At 38.5% G+C, this 18,416-nt stretch overlaps 1 protein-coding gene across 5 annotated transcripts in view; it reads right to left on the reverse strand.

The window, feature by feature from the left end:
- LOC124594786 (transmembrane channel-like protein 5) overlaps positions 1–18,416 on the reverse strand; it is a 279,471-nt gene that overhangs the window by 152,500 nt on the left and 108,555 nt on the right. For all 5 annotated transcript variants that reach the window (XM_047133199.1, XM_047133201.1, XM_047133200.1 and 2 more), the window contains exons 5-7: positions 16,044–16,195; positions 14,523–14,677; positions 3,834–3,895 (exon numbers count right to left, since the gene is read on the reverse strand). In XM_047133199.1, the coding sequence (XP_046989155.1) occupies positions 3,834–3,895; positions 14,523–14,677; positions 16,044–16,195 (369 nt within the window). The remainder of the gene's footprint in view (positions 1–3,833; positions 3,896–14,522; positions 14,678–16,043; positions 16,196–18,416) is intronic.

Consider the following 18,416-nt stretch of genomic DNA (forward strand, 5'->3'; position numbering starts at 1 on the left):
CCCCCTGGGTCTGGCCACAGAGAAGCATTCACCTTGTAACTCAGTACCACCCAGGATTGGAGCAACTGAATCATTTTCTTCATTAGGGTTGTGGCTACCTCTCATCATGCCCTGAAATGAGGAATGTCCTACTCACCATCCTTCCACCACACAGTGGTATTCCATTGCCCACCAAGCCTACACAATATCCTCATCAATCCAACCAAAACCCTGCTCCCAACCTCTTGCCTCATGGCTCATATCCATTTAATAAACCTAAATGCAAGACCTGTCCCACTCATACCCCCACCATCACCACATACTCCAGTCACATCAAATGCTGGAGTACCTGTGAACCCAGTCATGTGATCTACACACTAAGCTGCAACCACTGTGCTGCATTCTATATGGGCATGGCAACCAAAAAGCTGTCTGTCCACATGAATGGCCACCAACAAACTGTGGCCAAGAAACAACTGGAACACTGAGTTGCCGAGCACACCACCCAACATGATGTTCTTCATTTCAATGACTTCTTCACACAGCCTGTGCCATCTGGATCCTCCCACCAACACCATCTTTCTTAATTAAGCAGTGGGAACTCTCCATGCAATATATCCTATTTGCCCATAACCCTCCAGTCCTCATCCTTCATTAGTCATTGTCCTTACCTATCAGCCCCTTCCCTCTTCCCATTTCAGCTTTAAACAGGCCTCTGTTCCTCCACAAATCTTTTTGTTGTGCCTCTCTGTGATTCAGCATTTCTGCTATTTGGTGAGTAGCATCCATCCTTTTCATAGTATTGTCATTATTCCAACCCAGATTTTCCACTGTTTGATTGTACCAAAGTTAAGTACTATTTCACAATAGACTATTAATTATTACCCATGATTTCTTATTATGTTGGCACATCTCTGTTATTGTGCCACCCTTTCATGCAAGTGTTGAATTAGTAAGCAGCCAATCACCCCCTTCTAAAGAACCACGTCAATAATATCACTTTTCTGATACTGTGTGTGTTTGGACAGAATTAATAGTAGCATTCAGTTACAACATTCTCAACATAATTTTTATTTTTACCCAAGATGATAGCCATTACTGTGCATGCCATGCGGTTCATGCTCCAAGGTGTGTGGAAGAGTGGGTATACTTATACCACCAAACATAACTGGATTTCTACTACTGGGAACTGTGTTGCTGCTGTAGAGTGGGCTTTAACACCCCATGTGAGTACCTTCATGTTTTCAGTTGTACATTTATTTATTTACTTTCATTTACAGTGTATCTTATTTGGTGACTGTTTGCTTTTTGAATGCATGAAAAGGTCCAAACATCAAAACTGCAATCACAACAATTATTTTTTGACAGCTATTCGCAGAATAACTTCTTTCAATAATATTATGATAAATTTAGATTCTATCATATTATGTTCCTTATGTCAGTAGTTTGAAAGGAAACTCATTCTTTAGAAACAAATCGTAAATGGATTTTACATTTGCATTTCTGGAATCTAGTTCAAAATTTTCAAAGGAAATACTTCACACACCTCCCAAAAACATTAAGTGATATACTGCATTTTTAAATCACATTTTTCTGAAAAAATAATCTGAACAGTTGAACATCAAATCTAAAAAAAAGGTAGTTCTACATCACACTGGATATCTTCCAACTAGCACTCTCACATTTACTCTGTACATTGTTCTGAGTTTTCCTTCATTTTGACCTCCTAGTGTTTGTACATTTCTTTGAGACAAACAGTGACGAGCAATATCTATCTTAAGTGTGATTCTTCCTTTCCTATGCAACTTCATCATGATCTCTAACTGCTTGTGTCTCATTTCACAGGACTTTACTAAAACGTATGGAAGACTCGAAGTTCTGATCCAGCCACTGGAGTCTCAGCTTGTCATGGCTTTCCTTTTGTCACTTTAAGTAAACAATATGTATGATTCATTGAATTCAATCAATAGCCTCCCCCAACTCTGCAAAAACTGTCAGTGCTATGTATCTCTCATAAGATGTTTCAGATAGGAAATTACCATTTTTGCAGCTCTCTTATTAGGAAATCACCAGTGAACGAGTATGAAGTTGTAAGAATAAACTGAAGAGCAAATGCAAAGCTTGTTTTGTTCAGAACCTGGTGTCTGTATTTCACAACATTTCTGCAAATTATACTAAGTATTGATGACAAAATTCTTAATTTGACAGAACAATTATTATTCATCTCATGGATCACTTTACCCATGTAGTTCATCTAAAGTATTTTAATCTGTGGCTTCACTAGGGCTAAACAGTTTGGCTAACTTCTGATGCAGGCACTGTCCATTGTTGAAATAATAAATTGAGTCACTTGAAAATTCCGTATTTGAACCTACAATCAGTCATGTTAGCAACAATGTGTAGCACATATTTTCCTTTTTGGTTCTGTGTATCATTAATCATTTTTCGATTTTTGTTAGTCCTGAAACTTTCTACCAATCTCAAGTTATCACCATGCTAACTGAAATAATAAGTTACTGCTTTGGTAATAGTACTTGTTAACAGAAACAGCTTAAGATCTAAAATTAGGTATAATACGAAATTTCAAACAATAATATCGATTAAACTGAAGAACAACTCAGGAATAGAGATTGTAAGGTACTGTTTTAACAATGGGATTCAACAACATTTCATGTCACAAGGTTTCCACAATAAACAACTAAAATGTTATCAGAAGTTGTCATAAAACTATTAAAACTAATATGACATTATATGGAAAGCTGTATACATATATTTACGAAACAGTTAATGTAGTTAATGTATTTATTTTCTATCTGAAATAATGTTTCATTCTATTAGAGAATCTTTGTTCACTGAAGGTACTAAAGTTAAAACCGTCTAATACATTTGTTCACCCATTCCTCTATTTAAATTTAGTCAGACACGGTGATTTAACACTGGCTTCATATTTAAGAGAACTAATTTTTCTTCTGGACACACTGATTTAAATATACTAGACTATCCCTGGATCATCAATCTCATGGGATCTCAGCAGTGATGGGATATTAAACACAAACTTTATATTTTCTCTAACATTTTTGAGCTCATATATGCAACATTAGCCAATATGTTCAAAAATGAAAGACAGACAGCATACCCTGTCACAATACTGGGTACTGAATGTTCCAGTAATTCTATTAAAACTTAGTGAATTTAAAAATGTTCATTACACCTATTTACATGATTTGATTACTTCCTTGGACTACTTCACATTCTAAGCCTCTGTAGGCTTTTCAGGTTAGGCCTGAAATTCCACCTTTAGTTTGTAATACGACTGTATGGTGAAAGTTACATACACATCAGAGTTGTGCATATTTATAAACTTCGAGCTTAATGTGAAACAATGGATAAGTCATTGTCTAAAACTTTTAAGTGGATATAGAAGCAAGTAGCCTTCTCTTTACTTGTGTTGTAACCTTATGTGCGGCATGTGAATACAACAGCGAAAAATAGTGACAGCTCCTTTGTACAGGGCAGTAAAAGCATGAAATGTAATAATATGATTTACTGAATCTTAAAAGATGTGTTCCATTTGAAGACGGATGTGAAAGCTTAAAAATAGCCATGGAAAAAAAAAAAAAAAAAAAAAAAAAGAGAGAGAAAATAATTCAAAACCAGTAAGTGATTGGTTACTTCCATCTTCCCCATCAGTGTACTTTAGCAGTGTGCCTATCATATTGGTTCATTCCCTGGAACAGTGTGTGCATTACTGAAAGAATCCAGCAATATTTTCATTAAACTTAACACGAAAAAAATAAATTGATACACTAGATATATAAGTCTGAATATGCAATCAAACTGTATTAACTACTCACCTCACCAACAAAAATATCAGCAAATGAGAAGTACTCAGAACTTGAGCTCAGTGTAGTGAAAACTGGAAAGTAGAAGTTTACAATCAAAGACAAAAATGACAAAAAATAAAGTATGATTTTGCTGCTTAGGTACTTTCAATATGATCATTTCACAGCAAATATTCACATAAAAATGGAACACTTAACAGTAAATCATTTGTTTTCTCATTCTCAATACCAATTTTCTGGAAGAAAGTCAACTGATGCTGTACCATTGCCTTAAGGTTACAAACTATTGCTGTAAGAAATTACAACATACTTTTGACATGCACCTGAATGTAAGCAAGTGATTCAGATTTATATACACTACTGGCCATTAAAATTGCTACACCAAGAAGAAATGCAGATGATAAACGGGTATTCATTGGACAAATATATTATACTAGAACTGACATGTGATTACATTTTCACGCAATTTGGGTGCACAGATCCTGAGAAATCAGTACCCAGAACACCCACCTCTGGCCGTAATATAACGGCCTTGATACACCTGGGCATTGAGTCAAACAGAGCTTGGATGGCGTGTACAGGTACAGCTGCCAATGCAGCTTCAACACGATACCACAGTTAATCAACAGTAGTGACTGGCGTACTGTGACGAGCCAGTTGCTCGGCCACCATTGACCAGACAATTGGTGAGAGATCTGGAGAATGTGCTAGCCAGGGCAGCAGTCGAACATTTTCTGTAGCCAGAAAGCCCCGTACAGGACCTGTAATATGCGGTCGTGCATTATCCTGCTGAAATGTAGGGTTTCGCAGGGATCGAATGAAGGATAGAGCCACGGGTCGTAACACATCTGAAATGTAATGTCCACTGTTCAAAGTGCATCAATGTGAACAAGAGGTGACCGAGACATGTAACCAATGGCACCCCATACCATCACGCCGGGCGATACGCCAGTATGGCGATGACGAATACATGCTTCCAATGTGCGTTCACCGCGATGTCGCCACACACGGATGCGACCATCATGATGCTGTAAACAGAACCTGGATTCATCCGAAAAAAATGACATTTTGCCATTCATGCACCCAGGTTCACCGTTGAGTACACCATCGCAAGGGCTCCTGTCTGTGACACAGCGTTTTGAACCGCAGCCATGGTCTCCGAGCTGATAGTCCATTCTGCTGCAAATGTCATCAAACTGTTCGTGCAGATGGTTGTCGTCTTGCTACCGTCCGCATCTGTTGACTCAGGGATCGAGAAGTGGCTGCACGATTCGTTACAGCCATGCGGATAAGATGCCTGTCATCTCGACTGCTAGTGATACGAGGCTGTTGGGATCCAGCACGGCATTCCGTATTACCCTCCTGAACCCACCGATTCCATATTCTGCTAACAGTCATTGGATCTCGACCAACACGAGCAGCAGTGTCACGATACGATAAACCGAAATCGCGATAGGCTACAATCCGACCTTTATCAAAGTCGGAAACATGATGGTACGCATTTCTACTCCTTACATGAGGCATCACAACAACGTTTCACCAGGCAACATCGGTCAACTGATGTTTGTGTATGAGAAATCAGTTGGAAACTTTCCTCATGTCAGCGCGTTGTAGGTGTCGCCACCTGTGCCAACCTTGTGTGAATGCTCTGAAAAGCTAATCATTTGCATATCACAGCATCTTCTTTCTGTCGGTTAAATTTCACATCTGTAGCACGTTATCTTCATGGTGCAGCAATTTTAATGGCCAGTAGTGCATAATATCTAAAATTAAGGTTAAATGAGGTACACTGGAGATGAACGTAGTTGTTTAAAGCAGGTTCCAAATTTACATTACAATATTACTATCATATTTCTCCTGCTTCGGCTTTTTACTTTTGCTGTTCTGTAGCAGGTGTCTTCCTTTCAGAAATCACATCAAGAGTTGGGATGAACAGTTGTAAAGGAGTTCCTATCAGTTTGATGAACATCAAGTTAGCTACTGTCTTCAGATGTAGTCATACTCTTAAACAGGGTTTACATAGGGTTCATTTCTGAAAATACCCTCTCACATTCAGTGGTGGATATTGGTATCTGTGAATTATGTTCATCAGAAGCAGTAGAGTAGCTGGATATTTATTTTCTTCTACGAATTCTTGGAAACCTACAACTACTTTTATTTCAGGAAATCTGAAACTCTGACTTTCTTTTTTTTTATAATTTCTTCCTCCTAAAAGTAACTGCGTGATTGTTAGGGCAGTAAGAAGAACCCAGCAGTTCAGTGCATGAAAAAATATCATCTTCTTCACTTAAAAGTCTGTCTGCCATTCACTTGCATAATCTTTCATAAAATGGTGTTAGGTCAGTGTAAGTATGTCTAGCACTAAAACTATTTTCATTTCCTTTCTGAAGAGTAATCCCCTTGAACTCTAATTGTTCCTTTGCTTTGAGTGTTTCATTGTAATATGTACCGATGTTTATATTTCTCTTTTCAAACACTTTGAGTTATGTTTTTATTTTTTTTAGCAATAGTACGAAGAGTGATACTGCAAGCCTGCAGTTCTAAGCTAAGGTCAGACAACTCATGTAGCACATCGTACATTACAGCCAGACACAAAATACAGCCAATATTGGTTATTTTCTTTACCAGGCCTTTATATGTTTTCCTACAAGTGCTGTTTCCAGACATATCACTCTTATCACTAGTAAAATGTGAAACTAGTGCCTCGTGACATAACCAAAACTGCCGCAACATTTCTAAAGCTAGAGGCAACCTACCGAATTCCCAAAGACTCTGCCAATTCCAAGAATTTGTTTTCAAGTTCTTCCACATGTCTTCTCAGTTCTCTTGCATTTTTCATGACTGATGGTACACGAAGTACGACTTATCCAGGAAAGTTTTAATATGACTGATTTCTGAAAAAACCTTTCCTTACAACACCACCAAACAGATAGCCCTAGCTTATGACTAGCAAAGTGCCAACTTAAAATCTGTGGAAAAGCTTGTTTCAGCAATGTGATTGCACCTTTCCTTTTCCCACAAGAGAAATGCAGCACCATCAGTGGCAACAGACATGAGACTTTCATTCAAAAACTCTTGTTGTAAACCTGAAGCCTTTAAATTTTTCATTGCAGCATTGAATATACCTTCAACTGTTGTGCATTCTATTTCAATCAAATCCAGGAAAATATTTCTTGGTTCCATCTCATCAGGTAACACTGTTCAAGTACAAATAATCAATAATTGGCTGATTGGTGAACTTTCATCAGGTGTTAAGGAAATTTTGCTATGTGATGCAATTATATTTTTGGTGGCCGTGGCTTTCATTTCTGCAGCAACATGACTTAATATGCCAACATATGCAAACCTAGAATGAAAAATATAGCCCTTCCCCATCCCATTTAATTTCTGAAAATAAATTTCTTATTCAAAGTCATTTACCTGCTGATTCCTTCTGGTTACCTTTCAGACAGCTCTGAATACATTAGCTTTTACAGACTCGACATTCTCCAGTGCTTTAACACTTACAGCGGGGTGCCCATACGCCATACAGGCGCGGCCGCCCTGACGTTGGCGACGGCGCCCGTAAACTGTACGGGCGAGCCTTTATTTGGCTCTGTAGGTGCGTTTTGCGCGTCTCCGAAGCAGTTTTGTCAAGTAATGTGGAGGTATTTCATTCTTCTTCCGCAAGAGGCAAGCACTTATCGGCTATCTCATCCTGGGAGCGGATGTGAGCACTGCAAAGACGAAGTTACCTGCAGTTCATTCACAGGTGTTTACGATCGTGAAAATTTCACGCGGCGAGTTGACGGAGGCAGAGATCTAAGATATTCTTTATGGAGATGCAGGATCTGAAATTGACGATTCTGACAAAGAGGATTCGTACTCTCCAGGCGAAAGTACAAGTGATGATTCAGGTATGTATAGGTCTCAACTGTTCATAAAGTGAAGAGTTCATTACCACATTTTGTATTGTGAGTAATGTTCATTACTTCACTTGCATTTAGCACCTTTTAGTACCAATCTTAGCATTATTTTTTTTCTATTGCACACAATGGTACAGACCATCAGTCACCATCTGTGGTACCTGGCCGTGTGTGGCTCACTGAGCACAAAGAGCAATATTGGTCGGAACTAGACGATCAGCCAGTACTGCCGGATTTCCAGAAAGTAGTCGGCGTAGCATCGCATTTTTCAGATGCCACTGAGGAGCTTTGATATTTTAGTTATTTCTTTGATGACGACCTTATTCGGCTCATCAAAAGTGAAACGAATCTGTACACTGGTAACGTTATTACAACAATGAAATGCAAAGGTAGCCTGAAAATAAACTCTGTTTGTCATAAGTGGTCTGCAGTAAAATTGCAAGAGATTTACTGGTCTTGCAGTATTATTTTGCATATGTGCGTCGTCAAATTGCCGAAAATCAGCGATTATTGGTCAACAGATCTATTTCCGCAGACAGGATTTGCGAGTAAATTGTTGAGTCGCAATCGATTTTGTGCTGCACTGTCGATGTATGACAATGCTATGTTCATTAGCAGAGGCGAAGAAAAGCACGACCCACTTCACAAAGTAAGGCCTTTGTTTCATTTCTTTATGAATAAAATCAAAATTAGTTTTCGTCCAGGCACGAATCTGACAATAGATGAGGCAATGTTTCCCTTTCGTGGTAGAACAAGCTTCAGAGTATACATGAAAAACAAACCCAATAAATATGAAATAAAATTGTATGCTCTCTGCGAATCATCAACTGGTTATACACTAAACTTTGGTGTATATACAGGTTCTGCAGGCAGTGTTGATAATAGTATCCAGGGCTTTGTAAATGGCTGTGTTCACAGTACTTTGGCAAAGGACATTCATTTATATGGATAGGCACTACACCAGACCATCTCTATTGGACATGTTGTGGGAAAATAAAGCTCTTGGAGTGGGAACTGTAATGAAAAACAGGAAAGGTTTACGACGAATATTCAGAACACAAAAAAAAAGATAGTTTTTCAAAGGAAACACCATCTCTTGGCAGTGAAGTGGAAGTCAATACGAGATGTTTTTTTGTCTTTCCACAAAGCATAATTCTACCACCACTAGTATTCAAGTGAGGGCCAAAGGTGGAATAGCAGAAATTGTAAAGCCAGACGCTATTATTGATTACAATAAGAATAAAGCTGGGGTTGACAGTGCAGATCAGTTGTCCAGCTATTATCCGTTTGCCCAAAAAACTTTGAAGTTGTGGTAAAAGCTGTTTTTCCACCTGTTTATAGTGTCAACTGTCAACACTTTTATTTTATATAAAGAGAACACTAGGAAGAATGTATCCCTAGTAGACTTTATTGACAGAGTGGGGAAGAAATTGGCTGAGAAGGGCGGAAATATTTTTCAGCAACAAGCCATTTCATCCTCACAAATTGAGAGGACATTTGCAAGGCAGTTTCCAGAGAAGGTCCCACCGACTGCAAACAAGGTGAATACTACTAGGTATTGCAAAGTATGTTCACACAGGGGGAAGTAAGAGATGGGTAAGCGCATCAGGAAGGAAAGTAGATGGTGGTGCAAGGACTGTGGCATTGGTCTTTGCGTCCCACAGTGTTTCCAGGATTTTCACACAAAGGCTAACTACATCTGAACTATTAAAATACTCTAGTTTACAGGTACCTGCAGTTAGACAGTCCAGTGATATTTTGTTTTAAATTTAGATACAGTAATAATGGCATTACTCAAGAAAGAGATCATGTAAAACTTTTTTATCCACGATATTTTTGTGTTACCTTTTTTTAATTATAACAACCATTTGTATTTTATATTGTAAAATAAACTCACATTCATGCAAAGCTCTTATGTTTTCCTTTTAAATTATGCAAGAACCATATTCCTATGATTTTTCTGTTCTTTGCAATCTAATTTCAAACATCCATTAAATATGCCAGTTCACACCCAAGTGCCGGGTGTAAAGAGGGCAGTGTTGAAAGTGTTAACACAGACAGGTTCCAAAGATTTTTCACTTGCTGCATGTATTTTCAGAGTAGCTTTATGGGCTGAACTTTCTTAGCATTTAAGGATTCTTTTCGTGTTTTGCTTTCTCCATAGCATGACACTGAAATTGTCTACTACTGTTGCAAAAATTTTATTCCTTATTTACTTCTTTCTGGTCTTAGTGTCCCAACTTTCTTACAACTTTTACACCCTAGGTTCTTGGTTTTACTATCAACCACCAATTGTTCTTACAGAAATCATCTTCCTGTTACACTCTCCAAAAGTCAGGGATATCACAACTGACATTATTTACAGATTAGGCCCGCATGTGAATGGCACATTTTTGTCACATGCTATTTCATTTCTGTTCTTCACCTTACCTTCATCACCTCTGCAGTTTTCATCACCAATCTGAAACAACTTAATCTTTTTATTCTCCGAGGATGAGAAATACTGTGTAATGTTACGATTCATTTTGACTCTGAAATGCCAACGGAATTACATACTTCATCTTAACTTCAACACTGAATACAGAAGTGAACAAACAACATTATGACACTACTGTATAACAACAAAAGCGATACCTTCTTAAATTGTAGTTTAAAATTTGACACCATATGACTATTATTTATTTATCAAACAATGGAAAATCCAGGATGGAATGCAACAATATTATGAAAAGGAAAGACACTACTCACCATATAGTGGAGATGCTTAGTCGCAATAGGCACAACAAAAAGACTTCACAGACGATGGACAGACACGGACACACACACACACACACACACACACACACACACAAATCAAAACACATACACACGACTGCAGTCTCAGGTAACTGAAACCACACTGCCAGCTGCAGCACCAGTACATGATGGGAGTAGTGACTGGGTGGGGGTAAGGAGGAGGCTGGGGTGGGGAGGGGGAGAGAGAGTGGGGTGGGGACAGGGAGAGATAGCAGGGTAGGGGTGGAGGACAGGTGGAGTGCTGCAGGTTAGATGGAGGGCAGGGAAGAGGTGGGAGAGGGGGGATGGAGGGGGGAAAAGGAGAGAAGTAAAAAGACTGGGTGCGATGGTGGAATGAGGGCTGTATAGTACTGGAATGGGAACAGGGAAGGGGGTGGATGGATGAGGACAGTGACTACTGAAAGTTGAGGCCAGGAGGGTTACTGGAATGTAGGAACACCTATGAAGGCATGAAAAAAACTTTTTGAGTTTCCCGTTCATCAAGAAACAAAATTCATTCTATATGTTTATTAGTTTCAGAAATATAGATGTGCAAAATAGGATGATTCATTTTATACATACTTTATAAGTTATAGCGTTGTTGATGCACCAACTCAATGAAAGCGAGTAATGCGTTATAATGTGGATTCCAAAGTAGAAAGGTCATCAACAGGGTTTTTCACTGTCTCCTGTGATGTTTAAAATTCATCTCAAAGAAGTATTAAAGACATCAAGTAGTAATATAGCCCTAACAGAACATCAATGGGAGATGATAAACTATACTCTATCCTACTCACCGATGATCAGGTGATAAATGGTGAAGATAGTGAGGATACCAAAGAAGATTTTATTAGTAAGTCAAGTGGGTTTTAAAAATAAACACAATGGGCAGATTGCTATGGCTTGCTTCCTGGAAACAAGCATCACACACGCTGGTGGCTCGCCTGCTCTGTAAAGCAGGATAGGCAGAATTCTGTGGCAGATGTAATGACTGAGTATAATGCTGGTGTAGTCTTAAGTGTTCTGGAACACTTGGATGGCTGGAAAAATGTCACCTGGTCAGATGAATCACACTTCTTGTAACACCAGGTCAACAGTCACGCCTGGATACGCCATCATCTAGGCAAATGGGTACTCGAAACATGCACTGCGCCACAGGTGCGAGCTGGCGGGGACATTTACCTGGGCTTCCATGGGGCTTGTGGTAGTAGCTGTGGATCGTATGAACATTACTGAACACCACACCATCTGCATCCCTTTATGCTCAACACCTTTCCCCAACTGCGAAGCCATCTTCAGCAGGACAACTGCAGTCCATGGCACAAGGCCAGAAATGTGATACAGTGATTTGAGGAGCACGGTAGTGAACTCGAGTTGCTGCTTTGGACACCAAATTCGCCTGATTCGAGCACAATGGTACACATATGGGATACAATTGGTTGCCAGCAATGTGCCCACAGACCACTGGCCTATAATTTATGCATATTACAGGACCTGTGTGTAAACATCTGGTGCCACATACCTCTGGAATTCTACCAAGGACTTAGTGAATCCATGCCATGCAGGATCATTGCTCTATTGTGTTCCAGAGGTGGACAAACAGGCTATGTGAGTGGCATGTACTCCTAGTCTCTATAATATTACTACAATTTAACCCAATCTTTGCTGCTGCTTTCATCGTCTAGTCCAATATGATGACACAAGGGCCACAACACTAAGTCTTTTAAAATTCCATTTTATCCTTGGACCCAGGCAGTGTTCCATTATGTGATGATTGTGGTCAACATAACGCTCAGTAACAGTGTGAATTGTTTGACCTCTGCAAATATTACAGCACTCACACAGGACTCCATATATCTCAGCTTCATCATTTGTAGCTTGTGACTTGGGAAAATGGTTGCAGCAAGGTGCATATTACAGACACTTTCACGTGAAAGTGAAAGATGTTTCCAGGTTCAGCATAAGAGGACAGGCCTATGACTTTTTTTATACTGTGGGGCAACAACCAGCAAAGTAGGAAGGGGCTCCACAGTCATGTACTTGTCCTCAAAACATATTAATCAAGCACAAATTAATATGTATTTATTTCCTGCTATTTATATGTAAAACAGCAGCAATGGACAATGTAGTTACTTTGTAAAATGCCTCTGTTTCCACACTAATATTATTCAATAATTGTTTACAAATACTAGCTTTTTCCCATTTATGTAAATATATTGATGTCTATGAAAAGAAATAAAATAATAGGGGCTTATTCACTACTATAATAAGAGGCAATCAAAAGCTGCAAAGTACATGCAATGTACCATGACTCCGATGTAGGTATACAAGCACCAAAATGTAGGCAGGGATTAGTGTGGCATTCATGTCTTTCCAATAAGCATGTGGTAAATGTGGTGTCTTTCCAATAAGCATGTGGTAAATGTGGTAACATCAAATATGGCAATGTTATTATCAAATGCATCCAAACAGGATCAGTGTTCTGTTATTCTTTTCTTGTCAGAGAAAGGGCAAACCCCAGTAGACATCCATTGGAGAATGAAGAATGTGTATGAGGCAACATGTCTGTCGAAAATCACCATTGTGGAATGGTGCACCAAGGGGTTCTGCTGCTTCCCATATTGCAAATTTTGTAACACAGACAATATTCCAACTCTAGTACAGACACTTGAGCACATGTTGTATAGTTCTGTTCGCTCGCCATGGGATTATTATCCTGTCAGACAAGGATGTGCAGCAGGCAGTTACTGACTTCTTCACACAGCAGGACATGGTGTTTTCCCAAATGGGTATCTTCAAATGGGGATTATTTTCTCAATGCTCACAGCAATTTTGACTGGCTGGCGTACCCATCCTGGACTGTATGGCCTTCAAATGGAAGTTTTTGATCACCCCTTATATTTCCATTTACTACTAACAACAATAATCAAGGACAGAACCATAAGTTGCAAAAATAATTGCTAATAACTTATAATTTTAATTTATTTTCGAACATCTGAAAATTTCAAATTTTATTTTCATAGTTTTCTTGTGAGTATATAAAGAGTTTTGCACAAGATGACAAACTCTGCTGTGAACACATGATGAGAACAAAATATTTACAGGAAAATTATTTTTCATCTTCTGTCACATTTGAAAAGACTGTAGTTAATACAAAAAACAACAAATGGCTTTCCAGAGTGAGTCCACGTGCAGGAATGTGTAAAAATTAAAGGCTTCTAATAGCTATTGGCACAAGAGCAAGCTCTCATCCTTAGATAACATCCTTGGACCTTACATCTACAGATGAAATGCATTATACTACTTCTGTACTATTTTTGTCCCCGACTGTACTAGCTGTCTCACTAATAAACTTACTTATGTGAAAGTAGGCTTAAAATATTTTACTACAAGAGTTCTGCACAGCTGCAATGAATTCTTTTATACACAATTATATTTTTAAGCTTCAGCACCTGTTACACACACAAGTCTCCACTGTAACTAGTTCTCCAGAAAAAAATATTCATTACAACAGCTCTTGATTGTTCTACAGTGTCATTCTTTTGAAAATGGGCTTCATTATTAATTATCAGGCTTTCAAGTATATGTTTTGTTATGTTCTCACTGAATATTTCAATTAACACTGAAGTTTAACTGGTTGCTCATCTTGTTGTTATGTCATTCATCGTGATAACTACACTCAACAACATGCCTTGCAAGCAAACTCAGAAGAACTACTCTAACTCGGCACTGTAAACATACAAATGCTGTCATCCAACTTACCTATTTCTGACTACAACTCCGTGCTGATTTTCCACAAACCCCCCCCCCCACACACACACACACACACACACGCACACACACACACACGCACACACACACACACACACGCACACACACACACACACACGCACACACACACACACACACGCACACACACACACACACGCACACACACACACACACGCACACACACACACACGCCCCAATATGAGATCATATTTTGGAAAAAATAATTCTATCTGTTGTATCTTACACTTACTTGTCATCTCACCACTGTTGATTTCACTTTCCCCAATTTTCAATCTCTTGAAAAGTATGAGAGATCTCCTGTTTTCCATTGCTGTATTGTTCATAGTGTCATCGTCCTCATCATATGCACTGTACAGGCTTTGTGGGATTGCCAAAAACAAGAGGCTGAAAAATTGAGGCAAAGTTTAATTTTCACAATGAATCTAATGTACTAAAGACAGTAAAAAAGTTTAACTCTTTGAATATATGTTTGTGTCTATGGGTCACCAACTTCCAGTGTAGTGCCACCACACCACTAGTAGGTTGTTATACATATAATTTAATTAATTGTAGATGAATGTTCGTATCTTCCCTGGGTTGCTCTATCACATAATTTCAGCATTATTGAAAACCTATTGTCAGTTTCGGATTAGGAAATAAATATAGATTACAACAGGTTTTGGTGCTTCTTTTCTCGCCCTATACCACCCTATGCCCACCATCCTCCCATACTAACTTCATGTTACCACCAATGCTTTCCCATTCTGTTCTATCTCACCTGTACCTTTCTTTCCTTCTCTCTCTCAGGAGCTTCCTTCTTCCCCTCTACTAGTTCTGTGTGTGTGTACAGATTCACTGAAACTCAGCCAGAAGCAGTTCTCTCCTACATGCTACTCTGCTATTCAATGCATCTTCTATGTGGTAAAGCCTAGAGTGTGTATTTTATTACACAGACTTGAATGAAATATACATGAAAATTTAAGCTGAGTAGCTTACTTGAAAACATCAAACATGGTCTGTATCCATTAGACCAGGTGTATATTTATCTCAGACACCTACATGAAACATTCATACACATGATACACCAGAGGGAAGATCAAAGCCCCTATTTCAGTATTTCGTAATTTGTCATGAGAATAGGTAACAACATTTGGCTTAACATTAATGATTAGGCACATAATATGAGAACAGATGGTTCAAGCAGTTCAGTGTGTCAACTGTTAGTGGCTATGAAGTTTTCAGCAATATCAATATTAAGAATTAATTGTGTTACTCTATGGAGAGTATATGTTGCTATTTTATTGTATGTCTAAAACTGGATCAGAATTTTAATCCACATCCCTGCCTTCAGCAGGCACTGTGCTACCAATTGTACCATCCAAACATGATGTACTTGGATGTTGCAATTGGTAGAACATTGTCCGTGAAATAATGTGACCTGAGTTCAAATCTTAGTCCAGCGCACAGTTTTTACACACCACAAGCAACATACAGTAACACAGCCAAAACCAGCCATCACAGATATTTTACTTGCATTAAAACATATACTACCCCCACAGAGACTTCTTGTTCTTATTTGTTACCTCAACAATGTCATGGAAAAGGACTACATTAAAACTTAAGTTAATACACCCATGCAGAAATTTCCACAAACATTGATACATGCTTGCTTTCTCCATATGAAAGCAGTATATCTATTTTGATATTGTATATCATCTATGAATGTACATACAAGTATTTACAGGAAAATTTAAATATGGTGATACTTTACTTGATTAATGCAATAACAACATTGAGCATGAAAAGCCAGCGGAAGAATCTAAAGTATGTGGCCACACTGCTACCGAAATGTCCTTCAATGACTTTTATGCTGCTGTACCAAAGTTCCACACTATATATAACATCTTTAGCAGCAAGGTTGAGCTGAAATAAATAAAATAATTCAGGCTTATATAAACACATGTACGTTACTTCCACTGAAAAACATTTAAGATATTTAGGAGGATATTTGAATTGCTTAGATATTCTTTTTAAAAATAAGTATCTGATAATTTAGAAACTTAATTCAGTGTCATGGCAGTTAGCCATTATGACTGACACTTGGAAATATATTCATTTTTCTCTGTGGACATATTACTAATTCTCATGGTGCAACACAATTATTATATTCATAAACTATGTAAGTCAATAGTAGATTCCATTTGTGCACATAAAACACTCATCTTCAAATTTTGCTTATTTGCAAATGTACATGCCGTGCTAGGATTTTCATCAAGTAGAAATATTAAGAAAAGTACAAAAATGTAGCAGTATTCACAAATAGACAAACACTTTTACATATCTACAATGAGATAGCCAAATATACAAATATAAATCTGTTCCAAGTGATTAATCAAGTCAGCATCAGCATTTATGCACAATCTATATTACCCTTCATTACAAAGCATCATGGTCCATAAAGAAGAACCTTTAGGGATGAGGGAAAAGTCAAGGTATGCATTAACTATGGACAAGCTAATCCTAAAAATCTAATCTGTATACAGCTGTATGTTTTAATAAAGTAAGATGCCATTTAAATTTAAGCAGATCAGTTACAAAGACCACTGCTACTTTGAAAGAAAAAAAAACTGCTGTCTCCTCAGTCATATTAAATAATTAGTCTAATCTCATATTAATAGCTTAACTTTCTATACAGTAAAATGATGTCTTTCAAACAAAATAGCTACAATCTCTCTCTAAATACTGAGTCCCATACACATACATTACTACTTGTCATGCAGCTTTACAATGCACTGTTACCTGCCATGTGGTAACAGTACTTTTCAATCCTTTGATATAAATATTCACACAGTTCTTAGAAAGAGCTTTATAAACACAGAGCTTCAGATCACACATGGGTGTGACTGATGTGTCACAAAACACACAGCCTGTTCTACATCTGAATGTTTCTGGTAATAATCAACAGAAAATCCAGGATAGAATGTAACAATATTATGAAAAGGAAAGTTGCTGCTCACCATATAGCGGAGATGCTGAGTCGCAGATAGGCACAACAAAAAGAGCGTCACAAATTAGCTTTTGGCCAGTATGGCCTTCATCAAAAATAGACGACAAACGCACACAAACACTCATGCAAGTGCAACACACACACACACACACACACACACACACACACACACACACACACACACACAGACTGCAGTATCTGGCCACTGAACTGTTTCTGGTAATAAGTTGCTCTACTTCCACATACAATTTCCAGAAACATTCAGTGTAACCAGAGTATAGACATACCTGCTGAACAACTACAAACAATTACAACAATCAGCAAAGAAACAAAAAAACCACAACTTGGTCAGCACAATAGGTAATACTCATAACACACCTGAAATTTTCCATGAAAACTTAATACGCTTGTTAAACAAGAATTGTGAGAGACTCATGTTAATACTCTGAAACTGAAAAATCTAGAAGTATTTCTACACATGTGCTCTGTATAGTAGAACTTCATTTGAGAAACATAGAAACTGAATGGATGCACCTAGATAACTATAAATTAACTTCACATTATTGTAGGCATAGTATGAGGAAAGCAGGAGCAGCTATGCACTCAAAAAGTGGAATGAAGTCTTACATGATGCACTTAATGAGTACTGCACTGAACAGCTCGTTGAGTCTTACTTCAATAATAGACAGAAATGCAGCATCCATCCTGTCCACTTGTGACATCGGCATCCCACATGACAGAACAGAGATGTGAGATGCCTTCATCATAGCGAGTGAAATGAAAGCAAATGTTTATGGTATGGCTAAGGCTGCAGACAGCCTTGTATTGTCTCAGCCAATGACTGCCAGGGCCCGCTACCCAAGCACCGCAGATCAACAGCAGTGCAAGAGGTCGCCATCAACAAGTGAACTATTTTCCTATGCCGCTCACATGATCGAAAATAGTCCCAGGAGATCCACCCACGAACCAGCCTCATAAGCCGGCACACTGCTGGCCAGAAGGCAGTTCGACACATCACCCGGACTTGTAGGGATATGCCATCCCAGCCACAACATCCATGCGCCAGGTCTGCTCATAGTCCCAGATCATCAGCAGTGATAGCTTCAGACTGTGACTCAAGAGTGTCATGTAATGGTG

The sequence above is a fragment of the Schistocerca americana genome, chromosome 2 (genome assembly GCF_021461395.2).
Source record: "Schistocerca americana isolate TAMUIC-IGC-003095 chromosome 2, iqSchAmer2.1, whole genome shotgun sequence".
NCBI classification, from domain to species: domain Eukaryota; kingdom Metazoa; phylum Arthropoda; class Insecta; order Orthoptera; family Acrididae; genus Schistocerca; species Schistocerca americana.